This window comes from Meleagris gallopavo, chromosome 1 (genome assembly GCF_905368555.1).
Source record: "Meleagris gallopavo chromosome 1, MGAL_WU_HG_1.1, whole genome shotgun sequence".
In the NCBI taxonomy this organism is placed as follows: domain Eukaryota; kingdom Metazoa; phylum Chordata; class Aves; order Galliformes; family Phasianidae; genus Meleagris; species Meleagris gallopavo.
Window position 1 is genome coordinate 103,602,343 of NC_139404.1, and position 23,983 is coordinate 103,626,325.

General features: G+C 39.4%; 1 protein-coding gene across 1 annotated transcript; it reads left to right on the forward strand.

The window, feature by feature from the left end:
- The first annotated feature begins 1,418 nt into the window (after nt 1–1,418).
- On the forward strand, nt 1,419–23,085 carry LOC100542357 (trifunctional purine biosynthetic protein adenosine-3-like). Its single transcript, XM_085242395.1, is given in 22 exon segments — nt 1,419–2,736; nt 3,518–3,613; nt 4,227–4,401; nt 6,023–6,134; nt 6,673–6,732; nt 7,529–7,654; nt 8,361–8,445; nt 9,842–9,927; nt 10,438–10,606; nt 11,787–12,018; nt 12,153–12,247; nt 12,924–13,033; nt 14,093–14,291; nt 14,824–15,075; nt 15,369–15,521; nt 15,978–16,184; nt 17,139–17,282; nt 17,603–17,733; nt 19,438–19,579; nt 20,121–20,236; nt 20,909–21,111; nt 21,113–23,085. Coding segments are annotated over 22 exon segments (3,126 nt in total). The 5' UTR covers nt 1,419–2,567; the 3' UTR covers nt 21,177–23,085.
- Nucleotides 23,086–23,983: the final 898 nt, after the last annotated feature.

Here is a 23,983-nt window from a genome sequence, read left to right on the forward strand (position 1 = left end):
CAGGACTAGGATCCTGAAGAGAACAGCACAGGACTCAGTGGAAAATAAAATAACACTATATGTTATCCCTGACGATGTCTGTATTAAGTTTCTTCTGAAGGTAAAACATGTATTAATCAAGGGGGGCATGATTCATGTACATGCAAGACACGAAGATAATTTTTGTGTATAAATCTAAAGATATATTTCATTACACTGAACAGAGATGTGAGAGTTTGGTGGGTTGTTTTTAACCTGAATATTTCTGTTTAGTTGTAGATCATGAAAGCTGTGTTTTATTTTTCCACGCTGCCTTTGAGAATCCTCTCTTGTTAGAAGACGTAATATTGCTGTGAACAGCATGGAAACTGAGTGATCCCACTTTTTCATGTCTTATTGTAGATCTTTTTTTTTTTTTTAGGATTGAATACTGTTAACGTTGTAGGACTGATTGGTTGGGAGGAGTTGTTTCATCATTAGCTAAGGAAAAATGGAAAGAAGGAAGAACAGTGCACACTGCTGAAGTTTTTCAGGAGGTCTGTTTCATACAGCAGGAGGCACTAAGGTGATGCTGCCAGCTACCATCAGACACGATAAGGGGACAGGACAGCATGCATGTCTGTCTGCTTCTTTCAGGCTTTCATCCTTATCTCTGGATTTAGGGGATCAGAAGTCATTTGGATCTGAAGCAGAAGCAGAAGGAAAACTAGAATTCATCAGGAGGACTCCTCAGCCTTTTGTGTGAACAAGCTGCAGGGTCTGACGTGGTAAGAAAAGATGCTCTAAAAGAGATACCCCTCTGCACAGCCCTTCCTCTAGGACTGGCTCTCTTATGGCTTTCTTTTCTTCCAGCATGCATGCAAGTTGCTTTGCAAAAAAAAAAGGTTTTTTTTTGTGTTCTCACTGTGATGTAAAATGGAAATGCATTTTTTTTTCTTTCTTTTTTTTTTTTCCCTACAGAATAGGAGGCATTGCTTGGTCTCACTCTGTTCCCAGTTAGCAATTTGAATTTATTCTGCCTTCTAAAACTTTGGTGATTTGTGAAATGATGATTAAGAAAAAAACTATTTTGCTTTTAAAAACACTTGGCTTTTTATTAATTACCACTGAAGCTTTGTAGAGTGCATCTTTGCTATAGATACAGCAATTCTTACTCCTTACTTTTAAGCTCATAGCATCTTCCTTGTGATTACAGAAATATTTGTCAAGCAGTGAAAAAAGAAAAGACAAAGGCTGACATACTGGACACTTACACAGTATGAAGGAAAAAGAAGGAAAATTATTTTGCCTGGAAATGGGTCTGGCGATTGATAGAGCATTAAGCACACTCTCCCTGTTTATGTGCATAAAGTACAGTACTTAAAATTTAAAATCTCTCTTAGATAATTCACAGCAGGACAGGGCACCTGAAGTGCTTATATTACACTTGGACAATTTAATAACTATGAAAATACTTAGTTAAATTTCACTTTGTTGATATTAGGTGTAGACATCTTAATGCTGTCTTGGGAACTAGGAACATTATTATTGTTGTATCACAGCAGTAACTCAGTGTCACATATTTAGTTTTTGTTCACCTTTGGAAGCTGCGTGATGAACTCAGACCAACAGTTGTGATTTCTTTTGAAAAGGCTGACAACGTTGCCTACAAAGCAGTTGTTTTATGGTAACTTTAATTTATTATGTATTTCCTGGGTAAGGACTGTTTTATGCCGATAGCGTCTTCCTTAAAGGTCATGCTCTGAGATTATTTTTCTTTCTGACATTTGTCCACATTCAGGACATATGGAAAAATTAAATTTGCAGATGTTGGTATGATAATATTTCTGAAATAAATCAAAACTAATTTGCCTAGAAATATTATCGAGGAACCGTTTTAAATGTCAGTCTGGTAGTGAAATTAACAGTTATTCTTTTATTGAGCATGCTGTTCTGCTCAAGTTATCCTCTTAGCAGTTGTCAAAGTATAAAACCTGTCTGAAGACTGTCTTTGCTATTTATTATTGAAGGTGTTTACACTCATGGAAGTTCCCAGGCTGACCACAGTGTTCAGTTTGAGATACCCGCTAAGTTACCTGGAGCATTTGTATGAAACTTCCTGTCCTGTCTTCTTCAGTTGTGTGAAGGATTTGGTGAGACTTAGACATTAGATTATTTCAGCCTGCTGCTTAAGAGAGGAAATATTGACAGTGCTGAAACAAGTGGAAGAATTCTCTGTGATTTCACTGTGTTTAAATCAGAATGTGAATGATGCAAGTATCCACTACTGATCCAGTCCTGGACTCTCTGTTCCAAGGCCAGGTTGGATAGGGCTCTGGCAGCCTGATCTTGTGCCTGAACTAATGGTTGGCAATCCTGCTCATGGCAGGGGTTTGGAACTAGATTATCTCTGAGGTCCCTTCCAACCAAAGCCATTCTGTGATTCTATGATTTCACAAGTCTATGATTCTATAATTGCAATGCCTTGTAGATATCTTTCTGATAAGAACTGGATTGCTATTACTCACCATTTATAAGTAAGGGATGTAGCACATTTTTTTGCTTATTTTTACTTGAGTTTGTGGAATAACTAGATAGTAATCAACATAATGACTCTGGGTTTGCACAGGCCAATGGCTGATCGAGTGCTTGTGATCGGCAGTGGAGGGAGAGAGCACGCATTGGCCTGGAAGCTGGCCCAGTCCCCACATGTAAAACAAGTGTTTGTTGCTCCTGGAAACGCAGGGACAGCCAACAATGGAAAAATTTCAAATTCAGGTAAAAAGAGGGGGAAAAGTCAAATACTGTGGGAAGCAGTTGGCAGTACGGATGTGGGAATTGAAATGGAACTGACCACATTTGTATTCAGTTAGTAGAATACAACAGTTCTTTTCTGTTACCAGTACTACAAGTTACTTAAGGCATGCCTTTTTTTCATTATGTTTTGTTTCTGTATATTAGAACTGCTTAATAAAACATCATATTGTATCTATTTTTATCCTAGCTTCTTAAGATACTGAGGATTATATGAGACTGTGTATTTCTATACCTCATCTCTTTTCTCCTATTATTTGTTATGCTTGACAAATTTCATTCCAGCTTAACAGTGGAAGAGAAGGCTCAAAGATACTACCTTCTTGTTGGCAAATACTTTGGTCCTAGGCTGCTCAGCTAAATGATTCACTAACACTGATTAAATCTTAGCTCAGATCTTAAGCTTGAGTTTTCTTATGAACTTAAGGTTTCATTTTTAGAAGTTTTTAGTCTGCTATGATAAGCAACTTCAAAAAGTTTGTACTGATTATATATATGAAATGGAAGGCAGGTAATAAGATAGTAAATGTATAATAAAGAGAGCAGTGTAAACTGGAAATGTTCACTTTTCATTCTGCACTCTGTTATTATTGTATTATTTGTTTCATTTTGCCCTTCATGGGCTGCTAACTCTTTCAGTTTTTTAATCATACTTTTAAGGGAGATTGAACACTGAATCTTGTATCTTCCATTTCTTATTTAGGCTTTGCAGCAGTATCTTCTTATATATCCTTTTCCTTTTCAGCTGTTTTAGTGAGCAATCACACTATTGTTACCCAGTTCTGCAAAGACCATAACATTGGACTTGTAGTAGTTGGACAAGAAACTCTTTTGGCAGCTGGTAAGCCTGGAGTAAATTATCTTGACAGTAAAAATCAGCACCTCAAATCTTGCTTTAGTATGTTCTCTTTGGGATTTGAATGCACACACTGACTGAATTAAACTAAAGTGCAAGAAAATTTGGAGCAACTTGTAGATACGAGTGGCAGCAGCCTGAAATTTTTGGCTCAATAGCTGTATGCTGCTTTTTGTATGTTACAAATTGACAGGGGAAATCATGCAGGACTACAAGTCAGTGATGGTTACAGCTATTGTGTCTTCTGCCGTGTTTTTTGCTATAAAGATTCTTCTTGCAATAATCCCAACATTGCTACTTTATGTAGCAGTACCAAAACCATTGCTGACATTTATTGTCATGTGATATTTAAGATCTCCATGTCATAAACAGTGAGCAGAAGTACCAAACAGTCATATAGCCATGAGTTGGTAACTGTGACACTTCTTAGTAATGGGAAACAAGATTTTTGGATATTCAGAACCTTGTTTTAAGGATGGATTAGTTGTTTGAAACAATGAGAAGTGTTAGCAGAATGCTGGAATGGCTACACAGCTTTCATTTTGTCAGAATGTTTCTAGAGAGATGACTTGATTCTTTTGCTATTTTTGATAACTAGGTATTGTTGATGACTTACAAGCAGCTGGAGTAAGATGTTTTGGACCGTCAGCAAAAGCAGCTCAGCTAGCATCCAACACCAGTTTTGCCAAAGCTTTTCTGGATCGACATGGGATCCCAACAGCAAGATGGAAAGCTTTTACCAATCCCCAGGAAGCCTGTAGGTTTATTATCAGGTAAATGCTTTGATACAGGAAACACCTTCTCTGTTGGGTTATTTATGCGCTTGGCCTTTGCCCATAATAGTTACCTAGAACTAGTGACTTAGTGTTTTGTTTTCAAATGTTCATATTTTTAAGTGGCTACTGAATACTTTTGAACCAATTTTATAACCAGAGACAGATAGTGAAGGAGCAGGGCACTTAACAGGTTGATTTTTCTGTTCACAGATAACAGATCTTCTTCCCTTTAATCAGCTTCGTCAGGATGCTAGTTAGCCATTTATAAGAAAAAATGTGGCAGAGAAGAAGATTTCAGTAAAATTTTGTGTAAGGGTAAGAAGGGATAAAAATCATTTTTACACAGACAGATAACAGCAGCATCTCTATAGTGTGATTTGGGAAGAACTGGCTAAATACTGATAATTTAAAGAATCTTCATTTGTCAGAGCTGCACAGTATCTCTCTCTACATGTGAGAGAGAAGTGACTGCAGATCTCTGCAATTGCTTTGATCAGTAATACCTCAGAAGTCATGGGGGATCATATGGGAGAATAACTTTCTGCTGTGGCTGTTTTGGTTGTGGGTCACAGCAGTGGCTGTATTCAGCTACATTGGACTGTGCTGGTGTCACAGACTCTTTGTCATTGCTGTCACATAGATCATGTGGTATATTCTGGCAGAACTTTTTTTTTTTCCTCAAAAAAAACCTGACTACCTTTTTATGGACTTTGTCCAGGCTTGCCCTGTGACAGCATTGTATATATGATAGACACGTAGAGAAACAAGCCAACTTCTATGTCTGTAACTGTACCTAAGACTTCAAAAGCAAAACACCGTCACAGTTCAGCTTATTAAGCTGCTGAGAAAAGGAGCTCTGTGTGAGTCGACTTTGGCTGCTTGTAAAAATCTAGGGTTGTGGTTTATCCTAATATAAATTACAGCGTGAAAAAGAGGAGTGAGGTGTTTCAGGAAGTACACTAGTGTGATGAATCACCTCTTTCAAAGGGACATTCCGTTTGACACAAACTGGAGAGAAGTGAATGGATAAAGCTGTAGTTAAAATAAGCTGCACTGTCTTTTTGTTCTGTTTATTTTTTATTTTTTTCTCTTTCCAGATTTAGTTTATGTTCAAAAGTAAGCAGAACAATTCTGGGGATTCTAGTATAGCCTTACATATCAAGACCTAAGTCAACCTTAACCTTACAACTCTAGTCAGAATTTCCATGGTGGTTAATAGGTTTCTATAGTACATTCAAGTGTTACAAGCCTACAAATCACCAATGAATTCATCTTTACAACCCTGTGACACAAATAAAATAGTAATCCAAATCAGGGAAAAGAGAAAGACACTGCAAACAGTGTTAAAGTTAATTGACATGTCCAAGTGTATACAGTGAGGTGGTATCAGAACCAATAACAAAAATTCATGGATTTCCAACTCACAGTCCTTTATCAATGACTGCAAAAGCCTGTTCACCTCCATGATAGGATGGACTGGCTACTGGAATGCATTTTTCTGATGTGCTATTCCTTAAACATTTATAAAAAGGGAAGAACATGGGAAGTATTCAGCTTTAAAATGTGCCTTTCATGGGATGCAGTAGAGATGCTTGAATCTTTTGCTTTCCTTTTAAAGCACAGACTTTCCTGCTCGAGTGGTACGGGCAAGGGGCCCTGCAGCTAGAAAGGAAGTGACTATTGCAGCCAGCAAAGAAGAAGCCTGCAAAGCTGTCCAAGAGGTTATGCAGGTGGAGAAGTCTTTAATTAAATAGTGGGAATGCAATTCATGTCCTTGACTAAGAGCAAGAGGAACCTCAAAATTGCATCTATCCAGCTTGCACTTAAGGCTGGAAATTAGCGCTGCTGCCGCCTAGCTGCATGTATTCGTTAGGTTTGGTGCTTCAATCTGCATGTCTGACGTATTTGATCACTGTGGGACTTTCTCCCTGTTCCTCATCCTTGTGGGTACTGGGGAATTTCCCTTAGGTTGGCTCACAGATGGTGGGCACTCAGCAGGGCTCTGTGGAGTTTGTGCTGAACTCTCATTCCAGCACTAGGTCCCACTTTACTGACCCTCCAGCTTTTCCATTTCCCTTTTGCTCCTGGTGCCTGACAATGTCTCTTCCGTATCTCTGAGTGAGATTCTACAAGTTTTGCCCAGCATCCTAGGATTCAGACAAGCTGCAGCTTTTCATATCCATTGTCTTTTCCAATAAAAGAAAATAAATAGAGGATTTAGTCATTAGATGCTATGTTTATTGACTGATGACTTTTTTGTGTGTGCAGGACAGAATGTTTGGAGAGATCATTGTCATTGAAGAACTTCTTCAAGGGGAAGAACTTTCTGTATGTGATCAATTTCATAGTTAAGTGCTCTTATTCCTTGGCATTATTGCTATGTTTTGTGCATAACCACACATTTATTGTTTCAAATAGTTTTGTATGTTTATTTGACAAATAATACGTAAGTTAAGCAATCTGATGTCATACTAGCCAATTATGATGTCAGCAGAATTTTTCCTACATTAGCCATACACTTACAATTATGGTGGTCTTTTTATGAGGAAATTTTTTTTTTTCCCCCTATGATCACCTAAAACATTTTTATATGGACCTTGTCTTGGTAATTCTTGTTACATCATTAATTTTGTGCTAATACTTAGTGCCCACTTCAGCACTTCTTCTGCTGTGGGTTATTATTATTCAGTGGCAAGATAAAACTTAATAATATGACAATGGAAAAAAATATTTGTGAAAAGTTTGTTCTGCATTGAGAATACCTCACACTCATTCAGGCCTCGGATTTGCAAGTAAAGGTGTTAAACTTCAAACATGCAAATAATTCCGTTAAGCTAAGGTAAGCACATGTCCAGTTATAGTTCAAGATCTGGTTCATCAGAAAGTCATTCGTATGAGCGCCATCATTTATCTTCATCATTTAAAAATAAGAAAAAGAGAGCTCATTGAATTCTTTGTGTCATCAGCCTTGCAGTGCAATGAATGAATCCCATTGCTTTTTAGCTTAGATTCCTAGCTTTTCCTAGCAGATTCCTAAATTTACCTCAGCCTGTGACCAGTAGTATTAACTTCCTATGGCACAGGATGTTGTCACTATTCCTGTGTCTTGTGCCTCTCTTAACAGTGCCTGTGTTTCACGGATGGTGTCACTGTTGCCTCAGTGCCCCTAGCCCAGGCCCACAAACGGTTATTGGATGGTGACCAGGGTCCAAACACTGAAGGGATGGGAGCCTACTGCCCAGTTCCTCAGGTACAGCAGTCTTCCTTGGCCTGCAGTAAAGGTGATCACACCTGTGGTTAATGCACCTTTAGGGCTCAACCTTGTTACTGTCACATGGGCTGAATTTCTTGTGGAGTTGATTGATTCTGTGCTTGTGTAAGAGCAACACAGGCTCAAGCTTTAGCAGTCCTTCTGTAGGATTTCTTTCGCCTGTGCTCTGAGGAATAGTCTCTTTTATCTTTTCCATTATTCCTAAACTTGGTGTTTTCCTTCTTTATGAACTTGGGGTTTGTCTTTTCCTTTTTTCCAAACTTGGTATTTACCTTTTAGATTACTTCTAAGCTTTGTATTGCTTTGCTCCTATTAACATCATTTGAAATGTTCCAGCAAAATTTCCATGTGCCTGAAGTCTTTGTCTTGAACATAATCTTGCATTTATTGTTAATAATGTATGCTGCTCAAATACATTACTGGTGTGTTTTCTACAACTACAGAAACAATCTGATTGTGTACAGCCTAGGTTTTCAGTGTCTCAAACCTCCTTAAAGTTGGTCCTGTAAAGAAAGAAGGAAACAAAAAATTTTGAGAGAGAGAGCATCAGTATATCTGTCCTTCAGGGCAGTAACTCCATAATGTGAGGAGCATACTAGGTGGGAGTGGCAGTTGAGGCATTCACTTACCCCAGTCCTTCCAGGACCAAGAGCTAGTGTCATTACTGTTTGATGTTGATCATCAGGTACCGGAAGTTCTAGAGAAAATCAATGATGCTATCCTTCAACACATGATTGACAGTCTGAGACAAGAAGGAGCAGCATATGTAGGTAAGTATGTATTCAACTGAAAATGAAGGTAAAGTTCTATCGAGATTAATTTCAATGTTTGGGATTGCTTTTGAATTCCAAGCAATCTTTATTAAAAAAAAAAAAAGGTAAGAAAGGTTCATTTTTCATGGAGTACTAAGCCTTACTGACTTGGTTTATAGCTCTTCATTTGGAGAGAACTTCTACAGATGGCATTTCAGGAGATGTATTGTGCCTTATTTTTTATTTTTTTATTATTTTTTATTTATTAATTTATTTTGTGCAGTACAGGCTAACAGATGCATTTCTTATTAGTTATAAAACAAAACCTTCAGCCAGAATGTGGGAAACTTCTGAATTATGTGGGCCGTTGCATCTGATTTTTACAACTGTAGCATTTCAACTTCACTACCTAGAAAATACTCAATCTGAATAATGTTGGACTATAGAACGTACCCTATTTTTATGAAATTAGAACATTTTATAACAATTGCAAGCAGATTCTTTGTAGGTTGAGGTATAATCAGTCATGCTGTTCACTTCACAGCAATTTAAGTTTTCTTAAGATCTTTGTCTTAAGAACTTTTGGAAAAGGAGAGGAGATGCTCACTGCTGTCACTGTAGGCCAACAGCTGCTCTAGGTAACAACAGCTGCAAAGATTACATATGTGAAAATAATTATGTTCTACTCTCGAGAGATGCAATGTGTTCTCAGCTATTTGGTAACCTTTTTGTAGTGCTCAGTAAGATTTTACAATCCTGCAGTAAGAAGTGAATGTGTGTTGAGCATTTTCAGGATGATGCCGGAGGACCTGATGCTTTGTGGGGATTAATATTTAACACTTGTTATTCTCTGGGCATGACACAATGAAAGGCCCACTTCAGATTACTATACTCGCATGTGTGTAGCAGTAGAAATAACAGAATACAAACTTCAGAAAGTATTTGCTTCTGTCTATTAGTAATGGTCACGAGTTTTGTTTTGGTATTTTTGCCTGAAATGCAGAGTAACATATCTGTGTTTATGGATAACAGTTCTACATCCAAGAAAATTGCAAGATCTGCATCACAATGTTTTATGGAAACTGTTTCATTGTAGGGTCTTTGTTTTTTTCTTTTTCATCCTATCTGTTCCATTGGATCTTTGGATACCTACAATTAGAGGGCTGTAGCAAAAGGTTGCTTTCCATTGTATTCAGTCTAAAATGAGATGCAGTATTTGTCATGTTGCAGCGAGCCACTTCATTGGTTTCTGTGGAACTATTACAACTTGTGTACAACTGCTTGATGAATCCCTGTTTCTAATTTCTTACAGTTGACAGAAATGCATCCCTCATTCCAAAGTTTTGGATTGCATTTAAAAGAGTTGTTGAAAAATAAACAAATGCATTTGCCTGATTGTGTTCTTTCTGCTCAGGTGTGCTGCAGATGGGGTTAATGCTTACCAAAGATGGTGTGAAAATTTTAAACTTTAAATGTCAGTTTGGTGACCCCCAGTGCCAGGTGAGTGACAGACACACTGAAAACTTAAACGTGCTTCCTTCTTTAACTCTGACTGTTACATCACACGTCTTGGGAAATTTGCATAATATATTTGGATTTCTGTCTTCCTTCCCCTCAACGCCCAGGTCTGAATGAGAATGTCTTAGACTGTCTAGTAACTTAAAATGAGGTAGCTTAAAATTTTAGCTGGTAAGCTTCTGTGTATTATTAGTTGAAGTATTTAAGTTAAAGAGCTGCTCCTTTCATTTTATTCTTCTGGATATACACATACTAGGACGGGCATGAACTCATGTCTCTTCATAATCTCTTGTTATGAATTTCTACCTGTTGTAAAAAGCTGCTGCAAATTAGTGTTCATTAATGCTTTCCATTCTACAGATACAGGGAAATACAGTATTTTCAGTATGGCGGGTACAGATTTTACTCTGTTACCTGAATTTTCCCTCCATTCATTTTCAGTAAGTCAGCAAAAGAAGAATTAACTTCTATCACTATGAAAATTTTATGCAGGTAATTCTTCCACTGCTTAAAAATGATTTTTATGAAGTGATTCAAGCAGCAATTGATGGCAAACTCTGCAGCTTCATGCCAACCTGGTCAGAAAACAGTACAGCTGTATGTGTGGTCATGGCAAGTCTAGGATACCCAGGAGAATATGACAAAGGCATGGAAGTAACAGGTAACTTGAGCAGATTATTTACTATTTTCTCTAGCCCAGTACTTGGGAAGGCTTGCATTTACCTCTTCTCCCAGAGAGTTGTCCTGCTTTCCTACATCCTACTTCTCAGCTCTTCAGAATCTGCCTTCATCTGTCACTGCTTGTCCATGTGGAAGAAATAACTGATCAGTAGGATTGTTTACCTGGAAAGCTTGGCTGTCAAAAGTGGCTTAGGACCTAAATGTTTAACAATGTATCATTCTTTAAAGTCTGTAGCTGGTTGAGATAAGGTGATAGAATGTTATATCCTTCTGGAAAAACTCTGGTTCCTGGCTCCCATTCCAGTTCAGCCATTACATTAACTTTGTTTTATGAGCAGTATTCTGGAAAACTCTGCACTTCTGTAAGTGTGAAAATGCAAACCATATAACTGAACAAATTCCCCTGCTAGGTGAGTTTTCTTTCAGTAGTCAGGCTCTGGAACTCACAATGAATCTTGCATTTTAATAGCTTAACAAACACTTTGTTCCTTAGGACACAAGGAGAGGGCACTAGGTTTCCATTGTGGCAAGGCCAGCTCGGGCTCAGCTTTGCCCTTGTCAAGACAGTGCTGTGGTGGTGCAAACAGAATTCCAGCAAGTTTAAAGGTTACTTTTACTCACTTATAGAATCTCTCTAGGCAAAAGGAAAAGTGTATTTTGCTTTGCTTTCTCCAGGTGATGGCAGCAGTTTCTCCTCTTCCCTTATTCTCTCCTCAAAATACGATCTTCCAAAAAATCCTCTAACAGGAAAATACTGTTAATGGCAGTGCCATTAACATTAATAATTTAATATCGGGGGAGTCCAAGTAATAAATTGCTATGAATTGTGGAATGATTTCATCTGGAATGCCCTGCAGAAATTATTCCCAGTTACAGTACAGCTTTTCCCTGGCACAGCGTAGTCTTATGTCCTACAGTGGTATCTAGATCCCCTTTTTTCTGTTCCTGTGTGATCTGTGTCCTTACCAGCTCTCTCAAAAGGGAATTTTTGGGCCAGTGGAGTGTGATGCCCATCACTGGTGATGCTGTTTCTCATAAGAAAGATAAAGTGGGAAGCCTCATTGTTCTTCTCCCTTGACTGAAGAAAGGACTTCAATTTTCACTGCTTTACCAACCTAGTATGTGATTTTAATTACTCAGTGTTCCTTTTGCTTTTGTAGGGCTGCTTCAAGCCAAAGAGTTAGGGCTGCAGGTGTTCCATGCTGGCACAACACTGAAGGATGGCAGAGTGGTTACAAGTGGTGGTAGAGTCCTCTCCGTTACTGCTGTTAAGGAGGATCTGATGACAGCACTGGGAGAAGCCAACAGGGGAGTAGCAGCCATATATTTCAAGGGTGCCACATACAGGAGGGACATTGGCCATCGGGGCATTCGACTTCTCAAACAGTCTCTGTATGTAAGCAAAGGCACTAGTAGAAGTTGATACTAGCCCAAAGTTATATCTGTTGTTAGCCTTTGTGCGATGAATGATGATCTATGCAGAAAACATAGCTATTGCTGCTAGCATGTCCTTTTCCTCCCTGCAGGGGTTTGATATACAAAGAGAGATGTGTGGAAGCTGTAACCAGTGATGTTTTGTTTTACCAGCCGAAAAGATCAATTGTAAGTCGTACCAGATCAGGTAAGATTAGAAAAAAGAATCTTTGAATTTCTTCAATATAGCATATGAGACCAGAACTTTTTTTTTTTTCCCAGGAGTTGAATAGACAGTCTCTTGGCACTGAAACTGAGTTTGAGATACTGGGCTGGTGTCACTGTGAAAAATGAAAACTCATTTCTTTCTCATTCCTCCTTATATCTTACTTAAAAGATAGTTGGCTTATCATGAGAATAATTGCACTTCTTCAAGGGTAGCTTAGTGAACAGAATAACTCTTGGATTCATTGAATGATTTTGGACAGAAGTCATCCTACCAGCTGTATGTATGAGATGTATGAGCACAGAACACAAACAATTTTTAGGATGTGGCAGACAGTTACTGAACTTGTTGTTTGCCTTCAGAACTCTATTTGCCTCTTCACTCTTAGTAGTGATCTGTTGAGGAAAATTTCTTCTTCTTTTTTTTTTTTTTTTTTTTTTTTTTAGCCCTTAGAAAAAGAAAAGAAAAAAAAAAAAGAGCTGTTAAAATTCATCAGCACCATGAAATATGACTTTAGGATCCAAGCTTCATAAAGCTATGTATGATTTGTCTGTTTTCTCTTGTCCAAGAAATCATAATCTGCAATACTTGCTTGGTGCATGCTTTGGGTCTTTTTATTTCCCTTAAAAACAATCCTTTACATATTTGTATTTGGCAGGCAGTCATTCAGAAGTAAGAGGCTTTGCTGGTTTCTTCGATTTAAAAGCATCTGGTTATGATGATCCTATCCTGGTATCTCAAACTAAAGGCCTTGGACCTAAACTTCAGGTAATTTGCAACTTAACTGTAGCAAAGCTCATGTTATCTCCCAAGACTGTTTTAAGTGCCACAGCCAGTTGCACCATCTGCACTCTTCTGAGCATTACAAATACATCCCAAATCCACTGAAGTAGTCCGTTGAACTTTATCACTTATTTGATCACTTGATCAAAGTGAGCACATATGTCATTGAGAATGTGGAGATTCTGGATATTTTGTGATGATAATAAAACATTTAGTGATGCACTTGAGGAGCTAAGAATTAGAATTTCTTCTGGGAAATCCATTGGCTTTGAGAAGGATCAGTTCAGAGAAACTGGTACAGAACAGTGCTGAAATTATTACTGTCAGTCTGAGTTTAATAAATTGTATGCAGAGGTAGCATGATTACTTCTGTCAGGTCACTGGATGAAAAAAAGGATTTATTATTTTTTAAAAATTCAATAGCAGTCTTCCTGAGGTTTGATAACATTTTACTCTACAGAAGACCTGCCTATCAAGGAAGCTTATAAACCAGGCCTGTGTTCTCCGTGTAACGAGGTAGCTGGACCAAAAGACTCCTCGTGGATGGTGGGAGTGGAGAATCTCATTCCTTGTCAACTTGCAGATGAACAAAACACTGTTTAATGAAATTGCTTCCATTTTGCTGTGTAGCCCAGGGAAATCAGTGGGCATTGCAAAACGGACAGTAATGTTTAAGCAACCTAGTATTATTTATGGAAATTGCTAGGATGTTCTGTAGGTTGGATGTCCCAAGAATTCGTAATTGATTTAAGGTACCTCTTATGTCCTATTTGACATAATAGTCCAAAATAAACAAACAACCCCAAATAACAATTTATGAGTAGCAGTAGTTAGAATTTGAAAGAATGCTTTAAAAATATATATTTATTTTCTCTTCAAGAAAATTAGCTGTTTTAATTTAAACTAGATTATCTACTAGATATCTTCCACTTGTATCTTCTATTGTGATGCTTATCAAGGAAATGAAGATTTCTGATTATTTGATTACCATTTGAGTTTTCTGTAGCTCCTGTCAGCACTGCTGGTTCCTACCATGTTTTGCAGATTGCACAAGCGTGTAAGAGACATGACACCATAGGTCAGGACCTGGTTGCCTTGTGTGTTAATGACATCCTGGCTCAAGGGGCAGAGCCCCTCTTCTTTCTCAGCTATTTTTCCTGTGGCAAACTTGATGTCAAAGTGACTGAAGCAATCAAAGAAGGAATAGCTGACACATGCAAAAATGCAGGATGTGCTTTCCTAGGTATGAACACACCTCTTCTTTGGTATTTGAAGATTCCGATGTTAATATGATTATTAGTGAATAGAGTTTATAGGCAGCTCTATTATATAGCATTAGAACATTTGGTTTCTTTTTTGGGGGAAAAAAAGGGCACAAAATCTTGCTTTATGAAACAAGTCAGCATGGAAGGATGATTTTTGCTTTTTGGATCCTGGGTCTCTCTTATCTATCCTTGTACGAAGATCAAAATTGTCCACGGCTTACGCTCTTGAGGTGCAAACGTTTTCATTCCTGCTCTGATGTTCCTCATATCAGAGAAGTGTCAGGTAAGTATTGCAAAATGCAAAAAAACACCTTTCTTCTTTCATTAATTTAAAGAAGCTATGAGGAAAGAAACAATGAACTTTTAAAAAGTGTCTGAATGTGCTGTTTAGGCTGTATGTCTCTACAGCTGTCCTGGATATGTTACCTATTTTAAGAGATGCTATGGATTTAAAGTTAACAGTGAAATATGTTTACAGCTTGTGCTGACTGCTTTTTATCCCCCATTTAGGCAGGGAGATTGCTGAGGTGACTAGCATGTATTCTTCTGGAGAGTATGACTTGGCTGGCTTTGTGGTTGGTGCAGTGGAGCGAGGGCAGATGCTTTTAGGTCTGCAGAGAGCTGATGAGGAGGATGTGTTTATTGGACTGGCCTCTTCTGGGATTCATGGCAGAGCCTTTACCATCATAAGGAAGATACTCTTAATGTCCTCCCTGCACTACTCCTCCCCAGCGCCTGGCAGTTGTGGTGACAAGACTCTAGGTAAAATATCTTCTTTCTCTAAAGCAAGCCTCCAAATGGATCGTGCATAGACATTTTTCATAACTAGGTGCTGCCAAAGGTTGTTTATTTCAACATGTTTATTAGTGTTAGTCAGTCTTTGAAATAGGTAGGTCTTGCTTTGTTAGTTTTGGAGGAGTGGATGAGCACTGTTTGCTACTTTACAAATATGTCTGCCAGAAAGATCAAGGAGAATCAATTCAAAGAATCATTCCCATCAAAACACCTAATAATTTTTTAAAAAAAACTCTTTGAATTGACACTTTTGTCTGCAGGAGATGTATTGCTGACTCCAGCAAAACTATACAGTCCATCTTTGCTGCCTGTTCTTCGCTCAGGGCATGTGAAGTCTTTTGTCTTTATTGCTGAGGAAGGGTTGCTGGAAGGCATCTCCCGAATCCTGCCAGAACATGTCAGTGCTATCCTAGGTAAATATCAAATATGGCTGTTTCTATTTGATAAATTTTATATTCCTACTCATTGTTTCATTGAAAGAGAAGAAAGGAAGCTGCTCAAGTAATCCAAAAAAGTCAGAAGTTGTTTTGTCATATGGCTCCTTTATCTCTCATAGAATAGGTGTAAGTCATCTGTAACTTTATCCTTATGGCTCATCGAGGATGAGAATGTTTCAATTTGCCATCATTTCCTATATGTTCTCAGAAAGCCTAGAAAGGCCTTGTCTTGCACAAATTATGTCTAGAAACCTCTTACCTAAGCAGCACCCATAAGTTAACTGGAAGGTGGGTCAGTGTCCTCTTCGGGAAATATTCTTAAAATACCAAGAATTCACATGTATCAGCTCTTGTAATATACATCACTGTATATAATAGCAGATGGGTAGCGCACATGTGCTGATCAGGTACATTTTCCAACCTTTTTTTCAGATGCCCTTACCTGGAAAATGCCTGAGATCTTCTGCTGGCTTTATAAGGAAGGAAACCTCTCTGAGAAGGAGATGGCCCAGACATTCAATTGTGGGATTGGTGCAGTCTTGGTTGTGCAGAAGGAGTTGGCCCAGCATGTTCTCAGGGATGTACAGAGACATGAGGAAGCTTGGCTGATTGGAAAAGTTGTTGCCCCTTGTCACGCAGGTAAGCAGATGTCCTAATGGGATATGAAGACACAAAAATCAAATAGTATGGTTTGACTGCAAATGTTACAGATTCACTCTCCTTCTTCAGAGGGGTTTCCATATAGGTGTACACTATTTATTTCTAACTCGATGCAGAATAAGTTGCTCTAGCGTGATTCTGTGAAGTGCTGAGCATCTCCTGGGAGGTACCCATTGTCCTTAGTTCCGTAGGAACTGTTCTGTTGCAAATTGTCTGTTGTTTACATTTTTCTCTTGTTATGTCACTAGACTTAAGGCTACTTAGTGCTTTCACATCTACATTTCATTATTAAATACCACGAGGAGTAAACGGCTTGCTGAATGACATTACTTGAACAGTTTCTTACCTGATGACTGTCTGTAAGGACTCTTAACATTATTTAGTCTATTATATTCTAGCACAACTATGGTAATCAACACACTTTTCCAACCCCTTTCCAACTCATATGGATCCCATGTAAAGACAAAGGATAGGCCACAGCTGACAGTCACAGGTGATAATAATAAGTCTTCATACTGGTATATCCAATGATTATGTACAGCAAGACATGAGCTGAAATTCCTCTGGTTCCTGAACAGTTTTGGGAGCACTTTTGGCAGTCAAAATGAAGAGTCAGCTCTGTTACCATCATTGTTAGTTTCATTTTGCAATATGAGAGAAAAGGAGAAGTATAAAAGATGGGGATAATCCTTGAAAGTACTATGCCATATCCAGCCCTTTGCAGCCAATGGGTAGTACAGACACACAACTAGTGTGATTTCTTTATTTAATTAGTATCCGTTTTTGTAGTTCAGTTGGTGCTAGCGTAAATTTATTGCTGATAGGTTTTCTCTTAACTGAAATTTATGATTAGTGAACTATGTGAAGTAATTTTAGAAGGGAAAGTAAGATCAAAAATATTTTATTTTTAATGTTTTCCGTACATACTTGGAGGAGGTTCTCACATCAAAGTTGAGAATCTTCTTGAAGCTCTGCAGCTGAGCAGCCCCCAGCATCTGCTGAATAACACTGTTGTAGAGAGTCAACAACAATCCAGAAAGAACAAAGTTAAAGTAGCTGTTCTCGTCTCTGGAACAGGTGAGATTTTGTTTATCATCGCACAGAGAAATGTTCATACAAAGAGAGGTGAATTCAACCCTGGTATAAATGCATCTACCTTGACTTTTTTTGGTAGTCTATGGAGTCTTCTGAAAACAAGCTGTATTTTGACTGGGATTCAATAATGTTTTGTACTGCTTAACAAATGAGATTTATTAGTGCACAAATTGCTTTGTCCTCTTCCATTTGTGCATTTGTTGAAATTAGAATTTTTATTAGATAAACAAAACTGAGAGTCCCTTCTCAGTAACACAGATGCTTATCCATTTTCATGAATGTTTGCTCTCTTTCCACTTGAGGCACAAATCTTGCTGCGCTCATCAATTACGCAAAAGAACCAGGCAGCTGTGCTCAAGTTGTCCTTGTCATCTCCAGCAAGTCTGGTGTGGAAGAACTACGAAATGCAGCCCGTGCTGGAATTCCCACCAGGGTAAAGGCACCTATTTCCTTTCTTCTATACCACCACCTCACACCTACTGAATCTGTAGGCTTTTAATGTAAAGCTTGGTAAAATTTCAAGTTTCACACTAGTTTCAACCTTTTATGTAGATAAGTGAATGTAGCACAAAACTATTGAAGGCCTCAGTAGGGACAAAGCTGGAAGTTCTGTTGACCTTACACAGCGCTCAGTGGAGGCTGTGAGCACATTTCCTGTCTCTTCAATGGGTACTTCAGTCCAAGTTATGAAGGGACTTAAAATAAGCATGTGCCTGCACTTGAAGGTGTGCTTTAATCTCACATAAATTAATGTGCTCACATTCTACTCTTGCAAGCGCTTTGATGATTTAGATCTAAAACTGTAGCCCAAGCAGCTTACAGCTGTAACAGAATCAGCAGGACTTCAGGCTCTGTGAAAAATATAAGCATGTTGTCTCATTGGCTCATCCTTTCTTAGAAAGACCTTTGCCTCATGTGCACAGTCATTTTCGTGGTACTATTTAAGAATCTTCTGCTCTTGGTCAGTAAAGTAGTACTGTGTTATGGAAACTTTCACTGGTTTGTTTCATAAAACAAAAACACAGAAAGAAAATAACATAATGTCATCCTATTTTGTGAAGTCTCTTCTCCCGTGTGACAGTAATAGGATGAGAGGTAATGACCTCAAGTTGTGCCAAGGGAGGTTCAGGTTGGATGTTAGGAAGAATTTCTTCTGAACAAGAGCAGTGAGGCAGTGGCACAGGCTGCCCAGGGAGGTGGTGCAGTCACCGTCCCTGGAGGTGTTCAGGAGCCGTGTGGATGTGGCACTGAGGGACGTGGGCAGTGGGCGTGGTGGGGGTGGGCTGACGGTTGGACTAGGTCATCTTAGAGGTCTTTTCCAACCTTCGTGATTCTATGATTCTATAATAGTGTAGAAGGTAGCTATTGAAAACATTGAACAACCTGTGATTTCAAATGCAGCCCACCAGGAACTCTTCTGTCTAGTGTTTGATGATTTGAAGCAGTTATCATATTTGTACAGATATGCACAAGTGGCATTAAATGCTCTTAGAGGCTCTCCATCCATTAAAAAGTTTTCAGCAACTTCCTCAGCAGCTGAATTGGATCCACATTTTTTTTTTCCTGGCAGTATAAAGACTCTGGCAAGACAAAGGAGAAAAAAATCTACATGGTGTCAAAAATCATTCACATTTTCCTAGGTAAGAGCATGACAGCTCTGTCAGGACCTTATTTGAATGTCTTTGTGAACAGTCAGAAATAGTCAGGAATCAACACTTATTTGTGGACTCTGGTCAGTTTACTGTCTTTCTGGATAAATACATTTCAGTATGCAGCTACAGTCTGGTGATGTTGATTTTACTTCAGTCTTTGGCCAGGCATCCTGGAGATGTCCTCCTTATTTTTGTCTTATCCATGTTTCTCTTTTCACTTGGCTTTTCTTAATGCAGATTTTATATGTATATTACAGCGTGTTGTGATAAGCAGCCTGTGTAAACTAGCAAGTGATTGGAATGTTCCCAGGAATGCTTATATAAATCACAGGTATCCAGAATAATGTACAAGTTCATACCTCATTAAGTCTTTGAGTGACCTGGAATTAATATGTTTTATTTTTTCTTTGTTGCTCAAGAAACTACTCTCATTCACATGAAGTTACTTCTTTGGTATGCTTTTTGATGTGTTTTAATGTTTTTAGGTGATTGATCACAAGTTATATGGGAGTCGCTCTGAATTTGACAGCACAATTGACCGAGTTCTTGAAGAATTTGCTGTTGAACTGATATGTCTTTCAGGATTTATGAGAATATTGTCCAGTCCTTTTCTCAGGAAATGGAAAGGTAAGAAATTACAACTCTGTAAAAAAGAAATTAAAACAAGATGCTTGGGCTTACCAGAATTACACAGTCGCAGTTCTTCATCTTTGGTTAAATCTCCCTCAGCCTTGATGACACTGAGGATTGGAATATAAATCAGTGGGGCTGCCACATGCTTCCATTCATTCCAGCCATCAGCTCTGACTGCGCATTGGCAGTGAAGTGTCCTGTGCTGGCACAATTACTGACATAGGGACAAAGAGCAGTGTCATGGAGTTTGTGTATCTTCTTGCTGGGAAGAAGAAATGCCTGCGGAGCAAGCAGAAGTTTTGTTTTCTGTGCAGGTAGCGTAACCATCTTGTTTTCCCAGGAGCTGTGCTGGAGAGCCTCTTTTTGCTTTTAAACATGGAAATGTCCCACTATGTCCTGACTGCTCTGGGGTCTGTTCTTTGAGCTCCTGAGGTGCTGAATGCTGTTTTGAAATGGTGGTCATGTCTCACTTTTATTTTCAAAGGAAATTCCATTCAGATTGATTTTTCTTTTCTCCTCTCACCCTGATCTCTAGGGAAAATTCTGAATGCTTCCCCATCTCTTTTCCCACCAGTCAAGGCTGGAAACGCCCATCAGCACTCTCTCCCAACTGGATTCAAAGTCACTGGCTGTGCTGTGCATTTTGTCCTGGTGAGTGTCCTCTTTTCTAACAGTGATGAAAAGGAATTTGTTTTTTTTTTCCTCCCCTTTCTGAAGGCAGAAGCATGAAAAAGTGATAAGAATGTATAGAGAAGTTAGGGTTGTTTCCAGTAAAACACAAAGTTTGCAGGAATTACTTTGCACAACTTTACTGTTTGTGTTTGGGGAGATCCTTTGCTGGCCCTGCCCCTTCACCGCATTTTGCTTGCCTTGTTTCTGTCTTCTCCCTCACTTATTTGTGGTTTCTCAAGGTCCTGCCTTTTTCTTTCATATTACAGACTTTACTTCTTTCCAGTTTCTCCTAACCACAGCAAGGTGCCCTCCAGGTCTTCTAGTCCATATCTATCCCCACTGTACTCAGTACACATGCAATGAATGTATTCCTAATGGAGGTGGCCCTCATACATATTTATAGCCTCTTGCACACATCTGTGGTTGTGCTTACTTTCTATGTCCTGTCTTCATCATAGAATCACAGAAAGTTTTGGGTAGGAAGGGACCTTAAAGCCCACACAGCCCCAACCCACTGCGGTGGGCAGGGCTGCCACCCACCAGCTCAGGCTGCCTAGGCCCCCATCCAACCTGGCCTTGAACATCTTCTATAACCTCACTGACAATGTAAACCAGCCTTTTCTAAGACTTCTTCCAATATTTCTGTTGTAGGAGGAATCTTGTCCAAAAGCAGTAATCCACCAGGAGCCAGTATCTGTGAAGGCAGACGACACTGAGGAAATGCTGTCAGAAAGGGTTAAGGAAGCTGAGTGCCGGGCTTTTCCCATCGCCCTGCAGCTAGTGGCCAGTGGGGCAGTGCAATTAGGAGCTGATGGTAAAACCTGCTGGAAACAAGAAAGGCAAAGTCTGTGTCTTCGAGAAAAATGACTGCACTTCCTCTCTGGTGATGCCAGATCCACAAGAAAACGATGTGGTGTAGCCAGGTTTTCCTTTCCTCCTTCCTTTACACCATGTGCTTCTCTTTGTAGGTGTATTGTTGTTCCAGGTTTCCATTCTGAGCTATGATCAGTTTTTTCAGGCTTGCACATTTAGTTACACTTAGTTTTCAAAACTGGCTGTAGGAGCCAAACTCATTTCAGATCTTGAATTTCTTTGTTCTGCATCCAGGGATGGGACATCCACAACTTCTCTGGGCAACCTGTTCCAGCACCTCACCACTCTCTCAGTAAAAAATTTCCTCCTAACATCTAACCTAAATTTCCCCTCTTTTAATTTACAGTCATTCCCCCTTGTCCTATCATTATTACTGTGTAAAGTTGGTCTCCCTCCTGAATATAAGCTCCCTTCAAGTACTGGAAGGGCGCAGTGAGATCTCCCTGGGGCCTTCTCTAGGCTTATCATGCCCAGTTCTCTCAACCTTTCTTCATAGGAGAAGTGCTTCAGCCCTCTGATCATTTTCTGCTGGAAGAGGGTGTCTGATGGTGTTTCAAGCCACAGAGGAGTCAGCGAGGCCATATAGGAGAGAAGATGCCCTGCTGGTCCCATCCTGTAGGGGCAAGGCCATGCCCACAACTCTCAGACCTCTGTGAAGCCGCTGAAACCCTGTGCTCCCTGAAGCTGTGGCAGCACCAGCCACTCCTGCCAGCTGGGTTTCTCCTGCAAACTCAATGTGGTCAGTGGCAAGCACCTCCAGCTGCCACTACAGATATGCCTTCACTCTGACCCTGGTGAGGATCGGAGGCAGCTAAGAGCCAAGAATAAAGCAGCAACACTGGACATCAGTCATATTTTTCAGTGTTTGCATTGGAAATCATGTATATTCATATATTCATTCTGGATTACTGTCACCAGCCTTTGTGGGAGAGTAATGCAGAGCACATAGCATTCAGTAATTCAGCCTTCAACATGGTGAACTTTGTCCATCATCAGGAGTTCAAAATTACTGCTGCAGTCCTTTTGATCTGATGTTGTGCCTTTAAGTAGGCAAAAGTGAACACTGAAATTACTTTTGAAATGAAAATCTCTTTGTAGGCCCTTGTAACAAACAGATGTGTAGTGAGCTGCCAAACAAGAGCCGATGACCAGCAGGGCAGGAGCTCTTCAGAAGGCAAAACAAAGTGAAATAAACTGCCCTTCATGGGTTACATTGCCAGTGCAGCGTAATACTGCACAGCAAACATAAATCTTAACGCTTCACCCTATTCCTGGAAGGCACTGCATACAGATGTTCCCAGAACTTGGTATTAAAACTTCTGTATCTGCTGGGGTGGAAAATGGATTAGAAACTGTTACCAGATTTCAGGCATTTTTTTCCTCCATCCATGAAATCAGCAGGACATCCCCAGCCCAACTTGCCATGTAGCCAGAGCTGACTTTCCTGGGGAGAGATCACTAACAGCCATTAGATGCAGTGAAAAAAAAAAAAAAAGTTATTGTTTTGGAATTATGCATCCTGTACTAGTAAGGGACATGATGTGTAACTGCTGCTGGCTGTGTCGGGCTGTTTGAGAGCATGAGTCAGCTCCATTCAGAAACTCCTATTTATTTATTTATTTAATTAATGCGTATGTCAGTGGTGTTTCAGTGGAGGAGGAGGGAGGAGAAAGGGGAATTCCATTTCTTGCTGCACGCTGTGCATTTGTGTATAGTAATCTGTATTTGTCTTTTGCAATCCAGAGCAGGAGCAAGGAGCTCGATGTAGGAGAAATAGGAAGAACTGTAACAAGGAGAGATGAACAAATCTTTATATATATACTGTTAATATTTATGATAAACATGTTGCTTATTTTGCTCTTGGCTTGTAGTTACGTCATGTTGTGTATTGTTTGGAATGCATAGCAAGCATGATGGATGATGTTTCAAACCAAACAAATAAATGTTATAAGATTATAGAATGCAAGGTATTGTGCTCTGTAGTTCTCCATACTATCACCATCGTATCAAACAGCTTTCTCCAATGGAGTTCACAGCATCCCTCTGAGACTGGGAGTGGTGGTAGTATTTTAATCTGGTAACTCAGATCCACTTCACAACACATTTCCATTTTATGGATTTGTAGAAATGCAGATAGGTGCTTAAATCCCATTTCTCATCAGTCTTAGACAGCAAAATACCTGAGTCTTGCTCAAGATGTCTCTGATGAATTGGGATTTTGAATTTGAGGTTGTTACGCTGTCTACGTTTGGCCTTCCTGGCACTGATCAAACTGCTTTTACCAATGTTACCACCGTTAACTGAGCGATTAGTGGTAGTGATTTCACCCCTTGCAAAACAAATAGCACTGCTGTGAGTTAAAATTTAAGTATGATTTCTTAAAAGCTGTGCTGTGTCATGGCTGATGTGCTGAGTTTGTGCAGACTGGATCCCAACCGGAGCAGGATGCTCCCTGCACCTTTACCTTCTTTCTGCAACAGGCAGATTTCAATCTTCAGGGGCCGTTTGCCTGTGGGATGACCCTTCTGTGGAAAGGTAGACTTGTACAGATAAATGCTGTGCTGAAGCCTCAGCCTTTACTCTTTGTCTTCTGCAGGCAAATTAGATTTGACCATGTAATTTTCCTCTGTATTCACCTGAGCTTTATCTTCAGTGACAAATGATGACAGGAATATTTTGTCAGCAAGTTTCTTTATCACACACCATCTGGCCATGGCAACAGTAAGGTCACCACACTTTGGAATTTCACCTCAATCCTTGCACGTCTGTAACCTCTGAAACTGATTTACAGTTGTGGCATGGCAGATCAAGACAGATTCTGCTTCATAAAATCCCTTCTTCAGTTTATACCCT